General features: G+C 31.3%; 1 protein-coding gene across 1 annotated transcript in view; it reads right to left on the bottom strand.

Moving 5' to 3' along the window:
• CSMD1 (CUB and Sushi multiple domains 1) overlaps nt 1–19984 on the bottom strand; it is a 2716069-nt gene that overhangs the window by 714226 nt on the left and 1981859 nt on the right. Inside the window, exon 11 of the mRNA XM_051975995.1 lies at nt 612–715. Within this exon, the coding sequence (XP_051831955.1) occupies nt 612–715 (104 nt within the window). The remainder of the gene's footprint in view (nt 1–611; nt 716–19984) is intronic.

The raw sequence follows: 19984 nt of genomic DNA, 5'->3' as shown, positions 1-19984 counted from the left end.
TCACATTTTGCTTATCATGTCAATGAAGGATTGGGCTAAATGACCTTTAAAAACTTATCTAGTTTAAAACCTGTAACCCTATGATGCTTTTACTACTTTAATATGTAAACTTATACAGCATTAGAAAAATGTGTATATCATTTTAGATTTTAGTTAAATGATATTCCAAGGAGATTTAGTTAAAATTTTACTATGCTAAATTTTGTCATTTTTTTAAACTTAATAGCTCCTAACTTAATTTGTTAGAAGCATAATGCCTTTAATATAAAAAAAAAAAAGATTTATTTATTCATATATTTACATAGCAAAGATTTCTTGAAATTCTATCACGAACAAGGCCTTATGCTGGAAGCTACAAGAGACATCAAAATGAAGGAATCATTATCCCTGTCTTCTTAAACTCATTTAGCTTTTGTCCTGTTAGAGAAATACAATTTCAAGCCTTTAGACAATATTGGAATTTTAACTCTTATTTCACAGGCAACCTTGTTAACAAAAGTTATCACACAACTGAAAAAAAAAATTTAAATTCCCAAGTAATCATATACATATAAAACTATGCAAAGTATTTAATTTACTGTACAAAAGTTGAATTTTTAAGATGTACTTACACATATAAAACTGTTCTAGTGTCACCTACTTTCCCAGCATCTCCTACTGTTAGAGTGTCATAGCCTCTTTCCAATTCAAACTCTTCAAAGGCAAGCTTGATGACCTGATAGAAAAACCAAAACCAAAACAAAACAAAACAACAAAACCTTGTTATTTGAAACTTATTTTTATTGAAAAAATTTATTCAATTATACTACTGAATCAAATTGTTATTTTCATTCCTTCATGTAGAGTCCTTTCAAATATGAGCATGTTACATCCTTGCAAATAATTTATCATTTATATAGAGCTCTATAAGATTTGCAAAATGCTTACATGTTACCTCATTTGATCCTAAAAATAACCTTTTTGAGATTTCATAGATGCATCATGCTTAATATCATCACACATATTATTTGAATATAAGCACATTATTTTTGCTGACATTATATAAATTGCTCATTTGCTGTTAAGGTTCTTAGTCTGGACCAGTGATAGATTATTCTGGTCTATAAGAAAAACATATATGTATGTATATGTACATACACACATAAATATACACATGTGCATGTATATCCATACATACATATGCAAGCACTTGTATATGTACATATACATGTATATATATGTATACACACATACATGCATAAGGATGTTTATTTTTACTAATCTTTAACTGGCATTTTCTTCAATACTTTTTTATTAAGTAAATTTTTCTAATAATTGGGTAATATGCTTCACCAGACTATAAAGACTTCTATGATATACACAAAAGTTAAGAATCCCTGACCTATAGAAAATTACCTTATAAAATTCTGAGCCGTCACTACTTCTTTTCAAAATATCTTTCCCCAGTTACTCAGATAAAATTCAACATTTCATATTATTTCTATTAAGCTCTTGGCATGTATCAGATATTTAATGACATGTTTTAAAATAAAATTTATATGGCTTCAAAGTTGATGGCTAGTTAATAACAAAATAATGAGTTAAATGAGAAAAAAAATCTATGTTCCTAAATAACTGGATTCCACCCCCCCTCCAAATTGAATGACCATATTTATTATTTTAGTGTCAGTTAGCTATAAAATTAATCAAAATAAAAAGAAAATATTGCTGACTTTACATTGACTAGCTTTTGTGGCTAAGTATTGTAAGCACAGAATAGATTGAAGGAGTTATATAATGAGAAATTTGCAGGTGAACCTGGAATATGTTTTTATCTGAATTGATGGATACATTCCTGAAGGGACTTCTTGACATTTGATTTTGTATTCAGCTTATTTGCTCCAGAAAGAACACTTTGACATGACGATTGATATCTATCATGTCTAGAGTAGACAGTGTTCTGTCAGATGAGGTGAGAAAGTTATATGAAGATTTAAACTAGTATATGTAGTAGAACAGGCCTCTTGAGATGGCAATATATAAACTGTCTACCTACTTCACTAAGAAAGTACACTTGACAATTGGTGTTTCAAATCTAATTCAAGACATTTATCCTCATTTTCAAAGATTGTTAAGGCCAGGGTAACTCAAGAAGAGTCTAAGATTTATCTTTCTCTTTTCAACCCGGCAGTCCTTCAATCACAAAAAATCAAAACACAACAACAATAGAAATCCTATTGTCACATTTTAATAATGGTGGGTCTCTTGTAGAGAAAGTACTATTTTAAATTGTCATATTTGTTTTATTTAACAATATTCAAGAGAAAAATAAAATTAAACTTTTCTAAGAAATAATAATTGCAGTAGCATATTTCTAGAGATGGAATTGGCTTTCCTTTAATAAAAGTCACATCTACAAAGCATTCATTCAGCAGCCACTTATTAAGATCCTACTATATACCAGGTCCTATGCTAAGTAGATAACAGAGTGAAAAATGGAAGATTACCTTCCCTTAAGAAACATATTGATTACAGAGAAGGGAAGAAATAATATTCAAAAAGAAAATTAAACATAAAACATATACAAAGGAGATAGGGAGAATTTTCTGCAGTTAGGAAGATCAAGAAAAACTTCATACATTTGAATTTAAAAAAAAAATATTTTTGAAGTGTCTATTTTATTCCTGAACACGTGCTATATAAATTTAAACAAGCAAAAACAGTACCTGCTTTTAATGAACTCATATTATAAAAGTACTGAAAAGGAGAGCTGGAAATAGGGGATCAGAAAAGGGCTCATTCAGGGCATAATGAAATGAATGCTTATCTATAAAAGCCTGGTATTCCAAAGACAAGGTACAAGTTTCTAACAAAAAGTTTCTAGCATCCATGAAGATGAAGGTTGGAGTGAAAATATCATGGTATGTGGTATAGAAATGGACATGAAGGAAGAGCAAAGTGGACAGATTTGTGCTTGAATAATATAGATCTGGGTGCCATATGGAGATAAATTAAGAAGCTACTGCAATAATTCAGGCAAGAAATAATAAAGACTTGATGCATAATGGTGGCTGAGAAGAGATGCATGCAAAAAAGTTGTTGTTGAGTTAGAATCAAGAGATATAGCCTGATTGGACGTGAATAAGCAAAGAAGAGCAGAGGAACTACGATAGGAGAAGACACTAGACAGATCTCCTACTATGATGCTTGATCATGCTTTGGATATATTGGATGCTTAATAGTTATGCCAGAATAACATGTTAATCAAAGAAGTTTTTTGTTTGTTTGCTTTTGTTTTATTTTTATCTTTACTAGAGATAATTGGTATTGGAGACAGATTAAATCTACTCATTGATGCTCAAGTTAGCTAAATACAGAGAGGTTTATGATTAGTACCCTGACAATTAAATAATGAATTCTTTGGCCATGGCAAAGCATGTAAGAGAGGGGGGAGAAAAGCTTCTCTCAATCTATTGTGATGTATTTTTATTACTGTGTAATGGTGTGGCAGAATGAGGAAACAATTTGTAATACTCCAACCTAATCTTTTCAAATAATCTGTTGATGCCTCCAAAAATGTGAAAGGAAAAATAAATGGCAAATAAATTGACCTTGAATTTTGTCATTTCCTATAGGTCTAAAAAAAAGAAGCCAAGGCCAACAGCAGTTTAATGAACTAATTATCTACAAAACACAATGAAAAATAATACTAAAAGAACATAAACATCTTTGCTTCATAAAGAAGCTAAAATCAATATTGAAAACAAATTTCAATAAAGCTTGACATAAAATACTATGATTTAATCCCAAGAACACTTAGAGACAAATCTATAATGCCAATGAATAGATAGAAAAGGGAACATATTTGTCAGTTTTTAAATTACCTAGCTACACAATCAATGGGCAATGGAACTACCATAACTGGTATGATCTGATATGCCTAATGCAATACAGCACAGGGAAATAACACTAAATTTAACCTCACAGAATCTGACATCAAGAACCTAATTCTGTGATTTGATACGTTTGTATCATTTGATTTTGTCTTAACCTAAGGATTTAATCTGTCCTTTAGTTTCCCCATACATTAAATCAAAATATCAAACTAAATAATCACAAAGTTACTTTCCAATTTTAGTTCTACCATTCTACCTGATGGTCAATATAAACAAATAAAAATGGTTTTTAAGAAGACAAAGAAGAGAAGAGAAATTTAGTCCAAACAGATACACATAGAACTACACAATGGAAGTAATGCAATCTTGAAACTATTGAGGGGTCATTTTATGGAATATTAAGATAGCAACCTTATCTCCCAGTCAATTAATTTCTTTACTCATCATTATCTATCCTCAACTTCCTCAACTATCCATCAATATGGTCTTATACAAACTTTTACCAGCACCCATCTATCACTTTTATTATCTTAATTTTTTCTAATACCATTTTATTTTTCTAAATACATGTAAAAATAGATTTTAACATTCATTCTTGTAAGACTTTGTATTTCAATTTTTTTTCTCTCTCCCTTTCTTACCATCTCCCTCCCCAAGAAAGCAAGAAATCTGGATTATCTTAATTACTTAGTTATACCTGAAGCCAAGATCACAAGAAGATCTATGTGCTAGAAAAAGAAAGACAAAAAATAAAGAATTTCTGTCCTCAAGGAGCTTAATGTCTCTATGAGAAAAAGTATTTTTATTTATTGAGGAAGGGAAATTGGTCTGATCAGAGGATAAAGTTAAAATTACGAATATATTTAGCAAATACTGAATAGGCCATTTTGAATAGGTTATTTTGAAGCAATGGAGAAAAGGTTAAAAAATTCATCTGGAGTCAGAATTTGTAGGATTTTGAATGTTAGTCTGAGTGTTTGTTATTAGATCATATAATGTAAAGGAAAAGATCCTCAGAGAGGCCAAAAAATGTAACAAACCAAATGCTTTTTTTTTTTTTATCCTGGGGGGAAGGGAGGGAACAGAGAAATTCTCCTGAATTATCTGACCATTTCCCTTGTACCTGATTTAAGATTCACAAAATGTCAAACATCTGCTCTTCAAAATAAATATGGAATACATTAATCTTGTTATTTGAAAAATCATACTAAAAATAGTGTTGCAGCCATCATATTCTATTAAAAATAAAAATCAGTACAAATTGCAATGTTTTGTATGAATATATTATTTTAGCAATTTGATTTGAAACAGGTGCATAATATTATAGATATTCCAGACTTTCCAGGATAAATATTGAATATTAAAATAGCACCTGAAGATGGTGTTATTTTGAATGTCCTTGCTCATGAACCATTTGGCATCACTTAAGTGATTAGAATAGATATACCAACCAGTAAATTAATTTATTAAAGAGCTAAATTTGGACCCTTAACACAGGAGACCATCACTATTATATCCCAAAATTGTTACATGGCCTCAGCATGTTCTTAGACTATCTACCTCAGGAGTAAGGCTCTGAAAAACCATTTTTATTGAACATAAATATTAGATGGTTTATGATGAGGTATAATGGATCTTTCATCAAGGTTTAGACATTTTATCAGGGAAACATTTGAAATGAGGGAGAGATGTTAGAGAATTGAATTTAGTTAATATTTTCTTTGACCCTTACTTTCAGTAGGAGTTGAATGAGATGAGGTGAGATCTTTCAAGACAGTTGTGAAAATCGAGTAAGGCTTCATCTATTTCAAAGTTTGAGTAGGCCTGAAGGACTTTAAGCATTAAGTCAAGGGCATACTTAAAGTCTTCTCCCTGCTATCCTCCTAAGGGCATACTTAAAGTCTCCTCCCTGTTATTCCTTCTAAGGCCATTCTTAAGTCTCCTTCTTGTTATCCTCCCTATTTCAGTCAAATATGGGCAACTATGTACTTATTGATCACATTCAATTTCTTGGGTAGTTCCCACGTTTAGAATGTAAGATCCTCAGCCAATAAGAATGAGGGTCAGTGGTGGGAAGGGAATTTGTGTTAGGGATTAAAAGCATTGACCCTGCCCCCTACGGTGCTTCCTCCCTTCAATTGTCTGCTCGATGGGTGGGACACCAATTCTCACAAGAATGTATAATAAATTTTGCTTTGTTTCTAGAGATTTCTCCAGTCTTTTTTTATTAAATGGTTTCTGACCCACACAGAGTGATCATACATTAACATTTTAAGTCTAAGGTTAGGATAGTATATTTGTGTGTGTGTGTGTGTGTGTGTGTGTGTGTGTGTGTGTGTGTGTGTGTATGTATTCTTTGAGATGATAGTCTCATTCAGTCCTGGGACTAAACCATGGATCCATTTGGTCCCAGTAAATCTTTCTTGCCCAGTATGGAGGTCATATCACAGATGTTTTAAATTTGATGACTTACAAAGAGAAACAAATACAGTAAGGATTCCCCATGGTGTAGAGCATTAACAATAACCATATTAGCAGGAATTACAGATGTCTCAGGTGAGAAATATGGAAACAATTCAGATAAAAGTCTCAAAAGAAACAGAACTTGGGTTCAGCTTACAGGTAGATAGATAAAGCAAAGAGTTGAATACATACAAGAAAAAACAAAACAAAACAAAACATCAAACTATTAAGTATATCAGTTATCATTGTCAAGAGCCATACAATGTATAATTCTGCTCTATTCAGAGTTTATGTAATTGAACATTTTGTCCTCCATGACTATCACCCCCATAATTACAAATGATTTGAAGTAAATTGAAGAATGTGACCTCATTTTAAAAGTCAGATTCTTATACTTTTATAAATAAGGATTTTCACTTGTGTGCCAAAGTTCCCTTTTTAATGTCATGACCCCAGTTTCTCCAATTGTCCTATTTAGCTATTCTGCCTCAGGTTCTAACTTTTTCCTCTTAATGTTTGATGAGAGAAAGGTCTATCTCAGTTGCTCTGCCCCAAAACTCCAGGCTATAATCATTCCCTCTTAAATTAATTAAATCAATTAAAAAATTGATAAGATAAAGGTTTTATATCCTTTAGGTTATAGACATTCCTTCTTAATGTTTGACAGGATAAAGGTTTATCCATTTTAGATGTCATTAGAATATCAGTAACCTTCCTCCATTGTGTCATCCTAGGGGCCTCCCCCCCATTAGGTTATCCCCACCCAGGTACCTTGTTTTTGTTCTTGTTATTCTATAAAAGGCTTGCCCTCTGAGACTTCAGGGCTGGAGTCTTTGAGATGATAGTCCACCCCTGGGACCAACCATGGATCCATTAGTCTTAATATCTCTCTCCATTTAATAAACTATTGAATTGGTCTCTAATCTCTGTCTTGCTCAGTTTCTTCGGCATTACACACTTTTGTGAATTTTATTACAATGGTACTAGATAATATTTTTACAACCACAGACATCGAGATGCTACTCCCAGGAGAAAAATGTTTGACATATCTGGGCCCAGTTTCTTTATTTGCATGATAAGAAGATGGGATCAGATATGATCTTTAAGATCCCTTTCAATTGTAACTCCCATGACCCTATAAAATTAGTTCACTAGAGTTGTGGAATGAATCCCTATATGCTATCCATAGTAATTCCATATTATAATAATTGCTAAAAATGTCATAATATTGTTAGATACAGTTATCTGGTCAACAGAGGTTTTACCATATCATCATCTGAAAGAAATTAGAACATTACAACATGAATTTGTGAAATGAAGCATTTCAATAACAAGAAAATCAAATGTAAATTACTTCTTTGAGAAATATTTTCTCTCAGCTAACAAATCATTCCCTGATGCCCCCAATTAGTGATCATTCTGTCTTAAATTTTCTTTCTACTATGTTTCTGTACATGTTGCATCCCTTAACTCTCTTCTCATCTCCTGAACTGATATTCCCTGGTTTCTATCCAAGTAAAATTGAATCTTTTCTATCTCCTACAGAAATCTTCTTTTCTGTATGATCTTTTGTTGTGCCACAGTTTCCTTTCAATGTTCTGACCCAGTTTCCCTAATTGTCCTACTCAGTTACTCTGCCTCAGGTTATAACCATTCCCTCTTAATGTTTGATAGGACAAAGGTCTTATATCTTAGAACACAGGCTATAATCATTTCTTCTTAATGTTTGATGGGATAAAGGTCTTATATCTTAGACATCATTAGAATATCAGGAGCCTCTTTGGTACCTCCCTCCATTATATCATCCTAGGTGCCTGCCTTCATTGTATCATCCTCATTCTAGGTCCTCCCCCAATTAGGTCATCCCCATCCCAAGTACGTCCCCCATTATATCACCATTCTTGTTACCCAATAAAAGAATCTTGTATCTGACATTCACTGCTAGATTCTTGGAGACGATAATCTCATTCAGTCCTGAGACTAAATCATGGATCCATTTGGTCCCAGTAAATCTCTCCCTTTCAAATAAAATATTAAATTGCTTCCTAATCACTATCCTGCCTCAGTTTCTCTGGCATTACACTTTTTGTCTCCTGCTTCTGGCAGTTTTTATTACATTCTCTGAAATTAGTTTGTCTTTAAATTCATTTACATTTATACATTTTTTTTCCCTCTGATAGAATGTAAGCTCTTGGAAGGATATATTATTTTATTTTTATCCATTTTTTCCATAGCATCAAGGTACTCTGACATTAATAAGGAAGCAGCTAGGTGCCTCAATGGATAGAGTGTTGGGACTATTGAGTCAGAAAGATCTGAGTTCAAATGTGCCTTCAAGCATGTATTAGCTGTGTGATCCTAGAGAGGTTCAAAATTTAACTCAATCCTAGTGCTTTAAAACACTTGAGAGACTAATGGCAAAACATTCCAATATCTTTGCCAAGAAAATCCTATTGATAGCAATGGAATCAATGGAGTCGCAAAGAATCAAACATGACAAAACAACAGTAGACATTACTAAATGCCTTTTGATTAATTAGTTTGGTGAACATTTTAATTTAAGGTTACAATTGTGTTCTCCACTGATATTCTTGCCATATCAAAAGATAGCAATGCTTCAGTTTAGACAACTAAGGACAAAACCAATTTAAGACTTAAATTATTATAAAGATGTTAGAAGTATCATTGCCTCATAAAAATGATAATAAGACATATAGAAGAAAATCTATTAGCAAAAAGCCTAATGTAGAGGGAAATAAAATTAAATCACCCCAAATATTTGAAGGTGAAATTTCAAAACAACTTAAGAAAAGTCAGTCAGAAGTGTGGTCAACATTTCTGTGAGAAATTATTTTAATGTTCAATAATCACAGAATTACCACTTCCTATTATAGACCTATTGGGACAATAAGATGCAAAAAGCCAGTAAAGAACAAAGTGCAGATCAATTTAGTCTTGGTTTTTCTATGATGAATTCAGAGAAGCATATAAGGACTTTTATTTTTAAAAAATGAGCAAAGGCAATGACATATCAATTTCTACATAAACAGGAGAAAAATATTTCATAAAAACTTCAAAAGCAGATCTTGCAAAATAACAAAGAAACATCTTGATCTCAAAGAAGATAAATGATAGCACATCTTCCCTCCCCTACGCCTTTAAACACAGAGGGAGAACAGAATTTGCAGATTGAGAACATAGAATATAGTGTCAATTTATGTAGGGTTTTTTTGATACATTGATTTGTTTTGCTTATTTTTTTTTCTTTCATTCCTCTTTTTTATTAAAAAAAATTAAAGAATGATTTTCTGGGAGTAAGAGAGATATAGTGAGAAATTTAGGCCATATTATAATAAATGATATCAATAAAATCTATTAAAAAGAAAAAAGAAAGATTTTTATTTATAAGCAAATAAAATAATGTATTTTAAGAAATATTATGAAAGTCACATATAACGTTTGATAGATACAATCGTTAACTGCTGGAAACTGGAGAATATATTTTATGGGGTCGATTGCAAATGAGCAACTCATAGAAATTTCATAGAAATTGTCAAATCTACAAATCTGAAAATTTGTAAGAAATATTTCTCCCATTCTCTATTTTAAAAGAAAGTCTTCTTGATTTTGTGATTCCAAATCATTTATCCAGGAGTATCAATTAACATAGCATTTATATAATTTTAATAAGAAATAAGGATTAAAGATGAAATAATAATTCAATATTTCCTTAGTAAGAAGAAAGTAGCAGAGTTTATGTGCCTGAGGGAGTTACAGATGAGCTTTATTATAAGTAAATTAAACACATACGTGACTGACATAGTGAAACCAATGAAATTAGAAATTAATTTTCTAAAGAATTAATGAATCAGTATGGTCACACTAATCTATATCTCTGTGATACTGTTGTGCCACAGTTCTCTTTTAATGTCCTGACCCAGTTTCCCTAATTGTCCTATTTAGTTACTCTGCCTCAGGTTATAATCATTCCCTCTTAATGTTTGATAGGATAAAGGTCTTTATCCATTTTTGACATCATTAGAATATCAGCAGCCTCTCCAATACCTCCCATTATGTCTTCCTAGGTACCTTCCCCCATTAGGTCATTCCCATCCAGGCCCCATTATGTCATTGTTCTCATTAGCTTATAAAAGAATCTTGTATCTGACATTCACTGCTGGATTCTTTGAGATGATAGTCTCATTCAGCCCTGGGATCAAACCATGGATCCATTTGGTCCTAGTAAATCTCTCCATTTAATAAACTATTAAATTGTTCTCTACTCTCTATCTTGCTCAGTTTCTCTGGCATCACAATACCATCTAAAAAGACTTTGTATTGCTACTCAGTAAGCAGTTCAAGATGAAAGAGAAATGGCTTAAAATAATCTCAAGAAAAAGATCAGAAATTTCTTAGCTGGGTTTTGAAGAAATTATTTAGAAGTTAAGATCCCTTTTAGGTTTGTTTGTGTTTTCAGTGTTAAAATGGAAAAAACAAAAACAAAAACAAAGAAATTTTTGCTTTCTTAAGAAGTATCGAAGACAAAAAGCAAAATAAAATAGTCTTTTAAACTGGGGTTTTTGTGGGGAAGTTGTAAGATAATAAATAAACATTTACAAGGCATAGGAGTATAGGATTAGGTGTTATGTTATTGACTTAGATGGAACAAAGGAATTCTCTTTCATCATCCTAAAGATATATGTATATATTGCTTCTTAATTTTATTTTACATCATTATTCCTCTGATCAAAGTCCTTCAACAATGTCCTTCTGATATCTTCATAGTATTTTTGTATCTCACTTTCTCTTTCTATCTCCGTAGACCTCAAGGATTCTCCTTTGGTCTGTCAACAAACATTTATATTGCTACTGTTAGTAGACTCTGGCAGGATATGGCACAGTCTTTGATCTTAAGGAGCTTAGAACTTGTAGAAGTATAAGACAAGGACATCTGGAATATAAAATATTGCACAATAAGTATATTATGGAAATTCAAAAGTAAATGATATAATTATGCCTTAAGATGAAGTTCAGTAGTGACAATTCAGAGCAAGTACCATTCAAGTTCATCTAGAAAAGGTAGGATTTGAACATTAAAAGATTAAGATGGAAGACATTTTAATTCAAGGCATGAACAACAAAATGATTAAAAACATGGAGATAGGAATCCAAAGAAATTGCAATTACTGATATGCATTAGGATAAGGTGGGATAAAGAAGGGAATGTACTTTTATGAGAGTGGGACAAAATGTGCAGATTAATGGGCAAAGTATAAAAGATAAGGTGGAGTGCAGAATTATGATAGTGGGACAAGGTGTATAGATTAATGGGGAAGAGATAAAGAGGGGGGAAGACTTGGATAGGATAAGGTGGGATACAGAAAGGTGTTTAGATTAATGGGAATGGGATAAAGAGGAAGGAGAAGGGTAGGAAGAGAAGATAAGGGAAGGATTCATAGGGAGAGAAGGAAAAGGAGATGAAGTAATAACAAGGTTAGCTAAAGATTAGAACTAAAGTAGAAGAATTAGCAGGATTGGACACATGACAATGTTTAGTTTCCTTTTTTCAGTTTTTCTTTTTCTATTTTGTTTTTTTCTTATTTTTAATTTAATTTAATTTTTTAAATAATAGCTTTTTATTTTCAAAATATATGCAAAGATAGATTTTTGACATTCACCCTGATAAAACCTTGTTTTCCAAATTTTTCTCTGTCCTGTCACCCAACCCTCTCCCCTAGACAACAAATAATCCAACATAGGTTAAACATGTGCAATTCTTCAAAACACATTTCCACATTTGTCATGATACATAAGAAAATGTATTTAATTTTAAATTATAACAAAAGAAAATCCCAGATAGGGTCACAAATGACCTGGACAAGACTGAATAAAAAATAGCAGTGGTTACATTACAATGTAGAGAGCTATGACTACAGTTTAGTGAAGTTTACTCCCAAGGAAATAGGGAAAGACTGAAGGGTTTTGAATAGAATAGTAACATGAGCTGATCTATGTATTCACTATTAAGTAATATTTTTTTGCAAACAAAACATAAATAGAAGAGAAACAGAGTAGACTACCTAAATAGATTCTATGTTAATTCTTTTTATTCTTGACCTTTCAGAATTTGTCAAAAATAAATTATGAAATGTCATTTTTTTTCTTTCCAGAAATGTATTTTGGAGGACTTAGAGAGTTAGAAGAATTAAGTTTTAACCTAATATAATTTGGATGGTATGCTAATATAAAGAAAGTGGAGAGACAGACAGGGAGAGAACAGGGGTTGGACAACTAGTAATGACATTTCTGATAGACAGGTCTGTTCTCTCTGACATAAGTTTTTCTCATCTATACAAAATATGTGAAGATTATTGCTAAGGTTCTTAGCAATTTTGTGAAATTTTGTGGGTCTTTGATAATTTAATATTATTTGTAGGGGTAATTTAAAATATAATCTTAAGGCTAAATATGCAAGAATTAATAATTAATTCAGGGACTAAGAATGTCATGATTTTATTTTCAAAATTGATCATTACATTTTTTTAAATGGTTACATTCAGAGTTCAAATTCTGCCTTTGACATTATATATTTCACCTTGAGTAAGCACCCTTAGTCTCCTTATCTATAAAATAAGAATGTTGCTAAATGTCCTCTGAGGCCTTTGTCATTCTAGATTTATTATTGAAAGACTAAGGCAATGTTTTATGTTTCCTCTTATATTTTTCCTGAAAGAAAATAAAAATATTCAAAATCATTTCATTGACTTATTAAAGTTTTTTTCAAAGTATTCATTACATGTTCAGTATTTGTTTTTTGCCACAATTGATGATAAAAGGAAAAAGTGAATATAGTATTGTTAAGTTTTTCTAAAGAAAAACAAGCTAAAATTTAATCTTATTTTTTCCTTTATCCTATTTAAAATTATGATGATAGTTACTATGATTCAGTGGAAAGGAACAACAACTAAAATGTTAATATGGGATTTTAAATGGAAACTTGAAAATTTGGGGGACTATTGGAACTTTTTAAATGAATGGAAACATAAAATGTAATGCATAGGTATTAATGATATAGTTTCAGTAGAAATGTAACTTCCTACAACTAAGTAAGAAATAAAAAAAAAGATGCTCAAGGGCATAGGGGTAGGGAAAGTACTTGTGATTTACTCGGTATAGGGAGCTTTTGATGAGGGATTTTCACTAACAATGAAGCTCAGCATCATCCCCACATTTTAAAATCTCAGAATATTCCTTAGAGCATTGAGTGGTTAAGCAATTTCACTGATGTCACAAAGCCAGCATGTATTACAGATCGTTTTGAACCTAGGTCTTCCTGGCTCTCTTTAATTATAACAGGCTCTTTCTCATAGGGTTTAAAATCCTAAATACAATATATCCTAAGGTCTGCAGGCTTCAGACTAGTTGGGAAAAGCTATTAACATAATCAGAGAGTGAACACATTGTGTAGATTAAGAAAGCTGAAATTGTTGCCAATTGTCCAAATAGAGATACCAGTTCTCTCATGTTTTGGGGCTTCCTGCTGGCAGTTGCCAAAAACAAACAATTGCTGTTTCTAAAGTAGTAGTTAGAATGTAAGCTCATTGAGAATAGGATTTTTTGGTCCAATTCTTGTATTTGAATCTCCATTACCAATATATTTCCTGGCAAACAGTAAATACTTAAAAAATATCGATTCATATTAGCATTGGCTCATTATACTGTAATGATAGTCTGTATGTCCTTACAGGAGGCTTGTGTATAAAATAATGTAAAATCTTTGAGAATAGGAACTATTTAATTTTCAAAAATTTTTATACACAACTACCCCCAAATCTAGCAAATATTGCCAGATATTGCATATCAGCAGATGCTGCATATTAGAAGCGCTTAATGAATGTCTATTGAATTGAATTTTTGTTAATTTGCAAGGCAAATTATATGTATAAAATTCTTCTTTGTAGCAGGACTCTAGGACATCAAAAACATTGAAGGATTTGGTTGGAGATTATTCTGTCTTACAATGTAATTGTTACATACCTTCATGATGCTTTTTGAGGTCTTCTCTGGTTCATTATATTATGTGTACTAGGATATATCTAGAAAACTGAGTGGCATCATGAATAGAATACCAATCCTAAAGTCATAAATGTTCAAATTCCTGAGTTCAAATCAAGCCTCAGACATTAACTAGTTGTATGACTTTTGGCAAGTCCCTTAATCCTATTTGCCTCAGTTCCTCATCTGTTAAATAAGCTAGAGAAGAAAATTACAAATAACTTCAGAATTTTTGCAAATAAATTTCCAAGTAAGATCATAAAGAGTCAGATATAACTGAAATAACTGATCAAACAATATATGTAGTGTGTGTTAGTGTCTGTGTGCATATAAGTACATTACAGCTAGCATATATAGTCAGAAGTTGTGGGAGCCTAGCAGTCAAAGATTTTAGGATATTGACAAAATGAAAAATAGAGGAAGGATAACAAGTATAACCCAAGATTTTATAGGATTTTAATAAGTGTCAATGAGAAGGGAAGATATTCCCCGCTGTTGGAACAGCATTATCAAAATCAAAAGATTAGAACTGACATTCAATAATAAAAGGACAGGTTTATCTACATTGATAGGTTTATTTTTCAAGTTGATTTATTTTTCAAGATTATTCAACTTAAGGATGCATTAACACTCTAGCCAAGCATCATTAGGAGCTGTGTTAGTTTTTTCATCTGTAAAAGGATGAGCTTGTTGAAATGACCTCTGAGGAACTTCCCAGCTGCAACATTTTTTGGTTCTATATCATTAGATTAAGTACCCAAGTTAGTTAGATCTGATTAGTCTGAAGGGAGTTGAAAAGAGAAGAATTGGAGCTACAAATCCTCATTTCCTTGTGTGAATCTCAGGAAATTTCCATTTTCAAGCACTGGAAGCACTTATAAAATTTGTAATTGGCAGTGCTTTAGTTTCCAGACTAACTGAATAATGACTTTTTATTAGTTGGCAAGAAAAATACAGAGTTTTACTTAAAGATCTTCGCTAAGGAGAATGTCTTCAATCACAGAAAAAAAGTAAGAAATTTCTAAAATAAATTAGGTATATAAGTTCTTAAAGAGAATTATTGACCAAAGTTGAAATCACACTACATTAAAGTAGCATCCATTTTGTATAGAAAAGAGATCATTTCTGCAGATCTGGGTATATAACACAAGCTTGGTTCAGATTAGTGTGACTAATGAATCCCCAGAAGTGACTGCATGATTCAAATTCACTTTGAGTATATCCATTGGGCTGGAACCAATTACCATATTTTACATAATTATAAGTTCAAATAGTGAAAATTCAAATATAAGCCACTACATCAAAAGAGTCATTATTCACACTAATTAGGACCTAGCTGTATGTAAGAGATTGGCAGAATTTCAGATCCTGTCTTTGTATACAGAGGTTGTTAATAAAGAATCACAAAGTAAACAAAATAAAATGATAATGAGGAGGAAGAGCGTGATGATGGAGGACACTTGTATAATAATAATAGCAAAGCTTAGGAGACTCACATATCTACACAATGAGCACATGAGGTCCAGAAAGAAGATAATGACCTTGCCCTCTTTTGCTTACTCAGATTCATTTGCATGAAAAAGTGCCAGGAGTTTTAAAAGAGCTAGGGAAAATTGATGTCCCAGACTCAAATAGACTTTAAAGTTTGTTGGAAGGTAACCCTGTAATGACTTGAGAGGTATACAGCTTGTTAATCAAGAAAAAGACCTTGAGAGGTATACAGATTGTTAATCAAGAAAAAGACCTTTCTAACTCTTAGTCAAATAGAGCTTATGGAGAGAGCTACCAGAAGCTTTAATTAGCTGATTGGGTTTTCTGAGTTCTAAGAGAGTTGAATTCCAAAGGCAGATTCTGGAAACTTGTGGAGAAAAAGCAACTGAAGCTTTCTTTCCATTCAATGACTGGACATGTAAAAGTTTTGTCTTTCTGAAAGTGTGATTTTTAAGAGAGGTAAATGAGTCTATTTCTCTTCAGGCAGGGGAAAAGTAGGAATAGGACCTCAGCTGAAGTCCCAATATGTGGTAGGAGGGAGAAGACAAAAAAGGGTACATCAGCCAAAAAAAAAAAAAAGAGTAATCTGGGTGCCATACATGCTAACATATTAACATACATGTGTATATGTATAACTATCTATATATTTATTTAAACACAAACATATAGAGATAGATTTACAAACATGCATCATATAATTTTATCCTAAAAGTAACCCTCTGAGGAAATTAGTCAATAAACATCAATTAAACTTTATTGAATCTATCATTTTGCCAGTCAACATGCAAAGTGATACAAATTTGAAGGCATGCAAATGCACCATCTAAACTCTTAAGGAGTTTGCATTTTTAAAGATTATGTTCATTATTTTAAGTTCAAATTATTTTTTTCAAACAACTGAATCCAGTTTCCTCCCTTTCCCTACTTTCCTTCTCCCTACTTATAAAGAAAAGCAAAACTCTTTTTGTAACATATATAATCATAAAAACAAACATCTCTGAAAGCTTAAGAATTTTGTTCAATACAACCATTCATTATTCCAGAGTACTGATAATGATAACTGCTATCCATTGCAGAAAAGTAGTGGTAAATTGAGGTCACAAAATTATAGTTAGACAAAATTTCTATATGCACAAGTATATATATATATATATATATAATATATATATATATATATATATATATATGCAAACTTGTATAAAATATGTATGCTATAATATATATGTATGTGTTACATATGATAGGGGAAGAGAGAGGGAGAGACAGACACACACTGTGGCAATATACATATTTAATGTATGTATTTGTTAAAAAACGGTTTCTCTTTTCTTATTTAAAATGGGGTGGGAGTTGGAAGAAGAGAAAATAGATTTCTGATATATTTTTAAAATAATCGGTGGGGAATGATATAGAAGATAAATAGCATATGAATATTTAAATGAATTCATTGAATCATTAGTTTTATTTAACTGTTCTATTTTGATCCAAGAAATCACTCTTAAAGTTGGAATAATAAATATATTTAACAAAAAAACCAAAATCTGTGAATAAACTGAAAGTGTGAAAATCAAAGCAAAATAAAAACATGTATAGTCAAGCAAAAGCAATTCTCCCATTGATCATAACCAAATAAGATTTGTCTGAGTCTGCCCTCTGATTTCATCACCTCTCCATCAGGCAGTGGGTATCATATTTCATTAAAATTTCTCTAAAATCATAGTTGGTGATTGCATAATCATAGTTCACAAATTTTTCAAAGATGTTCATCCTTAAAATGTTGTTGTTATTATAAAAATTGTTCCCAATTTCTAATCATTTTCCAGTAAGAAAAAAAAATGCTGCTATAAGTAATTTGACATATATAGTTCCTTTTCCTCTTTTTGATTTCTTTAGGTAGAGACTTAATGGGGATATTGCTGAGTTAAAGGCTATACAATACTTAATAGCTTTTAGGGCATAGTTCCAAATTATTTTCCAAAATGATTATACTAATTCACAGCTCTACTAAAATTATATTGATGTACCTGTTTTTCCATAACTTCTCAAGCATTTCTTGCTTTCTTTTTTCTTTTTTTGTCAACTTTGCCATTGTGACAGATATGAAGTGGAACTTCCAAACTGTTTTAATTTGCATTTTTCTAATTAGACCTGATTTAGAGCATCTTTAAATGCCTATTCATAGATTAGATTTCTTCCTCTGAAAATGCTTGTTACAGTTCTTTGACCATTTATTTCTAGGAGAATCATTCTTCGAAATTTAAACAAATTCCCAATATTAAGAAATGAGACTTTTTATCAGAGAAAAATGCTATAAGTATTATCTCTGCCCCCTCTATTTAATGTGCTCTCTTCTAATTATTGTAGCATTTAATTTGTGAGAAGCTTTTTTTGAAAAAAAAAAATTATGTAATCAAGATTGAGGAAAGAAAGTCAGAGAACTTTAATGAAATGTCAAGGCCATACAAATGACACATATAAGTATTATCTACATATATTTTCCTGACTTTAAGCTCCATGACTTAAACATGGTACTCTGTCTAATGCAAAGTTTCAATTTCTGTCTTTAAAGATGTAGATGCTTACATAGAAATTTTTAGCAGTGATTTCAGGCCTAAAGTCTCAATTACATTATTTTACATTAAAGTCTGACATTTAATATTGTTTTAATAAAGTTTATATGCAACTTTAACTTTCCAGAATTGCTATAGTCAACCACCTATTTGGGGCCATCAGAAAATCTGAAGACATAAGTACTATTTTTGGAACATGCTTTTATTAGACATGTTCTAAAAGTAGAAGAAATTACATATAAATAGTTCTTAAATGATATGTTCCCTTTATATCTGAAATCCATCATGTGTACTTTTTACAATTAAAGAATTAACTTCTGTCCACACTGTTCATGCCAACTGGTTTTATTGATACAGCATTAATTATATATTCTAATTATTTCTAGCTATCATTATGTGATGAATTGAAAAAAGCCTTAGTGAAATATTCATATGATTCAATAATGTCAGTCTCTCCTTTCCAGGCTATTTATAAAGATAATAATAAATCCAGAGATTGACACAAATTGTCTGAGTGCATAGATGGATTCATTTGAGATAAACAGCTTTCACTTAGTTATAGATATTTCCCAATGATCTTCCCCTAACTTAATGCATCTGTTTGCTTAGTAAAAATGTTTCCTATTAGTACCTTAGTAAAAAGATTCCATATTGTTCCTAGAGAACTTTAGTACAATGTGTGAAAAGAAAATAAATTTTGCAAGTGCCACAACTTTATTCTTCAAATTAATGAAATGTATTGAAAGGGTTATGGGATAAATCAACCTAATTAAAATAATAATTTTTTAAAAATAATATTCTTATTTTCCTTTTTTTTTTTAATGTCACCACAGTATCCCATGTATCTACCCCCATTTTATTTCTCAAGAGCCATAAAACAAATGATATTTTTTTAGAGAGGGAAAAAAATATATCAGCATTGAGAAAGTCCCGAAACATGTGCAATGTATAACACCCGTGGGCCTCCCACACCGACAGGGGTAAGTTAAAGATGTAATCTCATATCTCCCAATTATAATTTTCTTACATTTACTTTTGATATTTTTTGGTTTCATTGTTTTCCCATTTATGCTATTGTATTTTCTATGTATAGTGTTTTATTGAATCTACTTATTTCATTCTGTATTAGCTAATGTATTTCTTTTCATATTTCTCTGTATTTATTACATATATCTTCATACAGGGTAATAATATTTCATTACATGTATGTGCCCCAATTTGCTTACTTTCCAACTAATGGGTATCTTTTCTATTTCCAGTTCTTAGCTATTACAAAAAAGTGTGGCTATAACTATTTTGGAGTATATGGAGATTTTTTAAAAATTGATGATGTTTGTGATATAAGCCCAGCAACAGAGCCTGTGGTTCAAAGTATAGACATTTTAGTCATATTTTTCCAAATTCCAAATTGCTTTCCAAAAGGGTTATAACACTTCATGGGTCCATGAAGAATGTGTTAACTCAACTCTCTCATCAATATTGACATTTTTTCATTTTTAATAATTTTCAGGTTATGAGGTTAAAACTTAG

Source organism: Antechinus flavipes, chromosome 2, assembly GCF_016432865.1.
Source record: "Antechinus flavipes isolate AdamAnt ecotype Samford, QLD, Australia chromosome 2, AdamAnt_v2, whole genome shotgun sequence".
NCBI lineage: Eukaryota > Metazoa > Chordata > Mammalia > Dasyuromorphia > Dasyuridae > Antechinus > Antechinus flavipes.
This window is presented reverse-complemented; position numbering and strand designations above follow the sequence as displayed.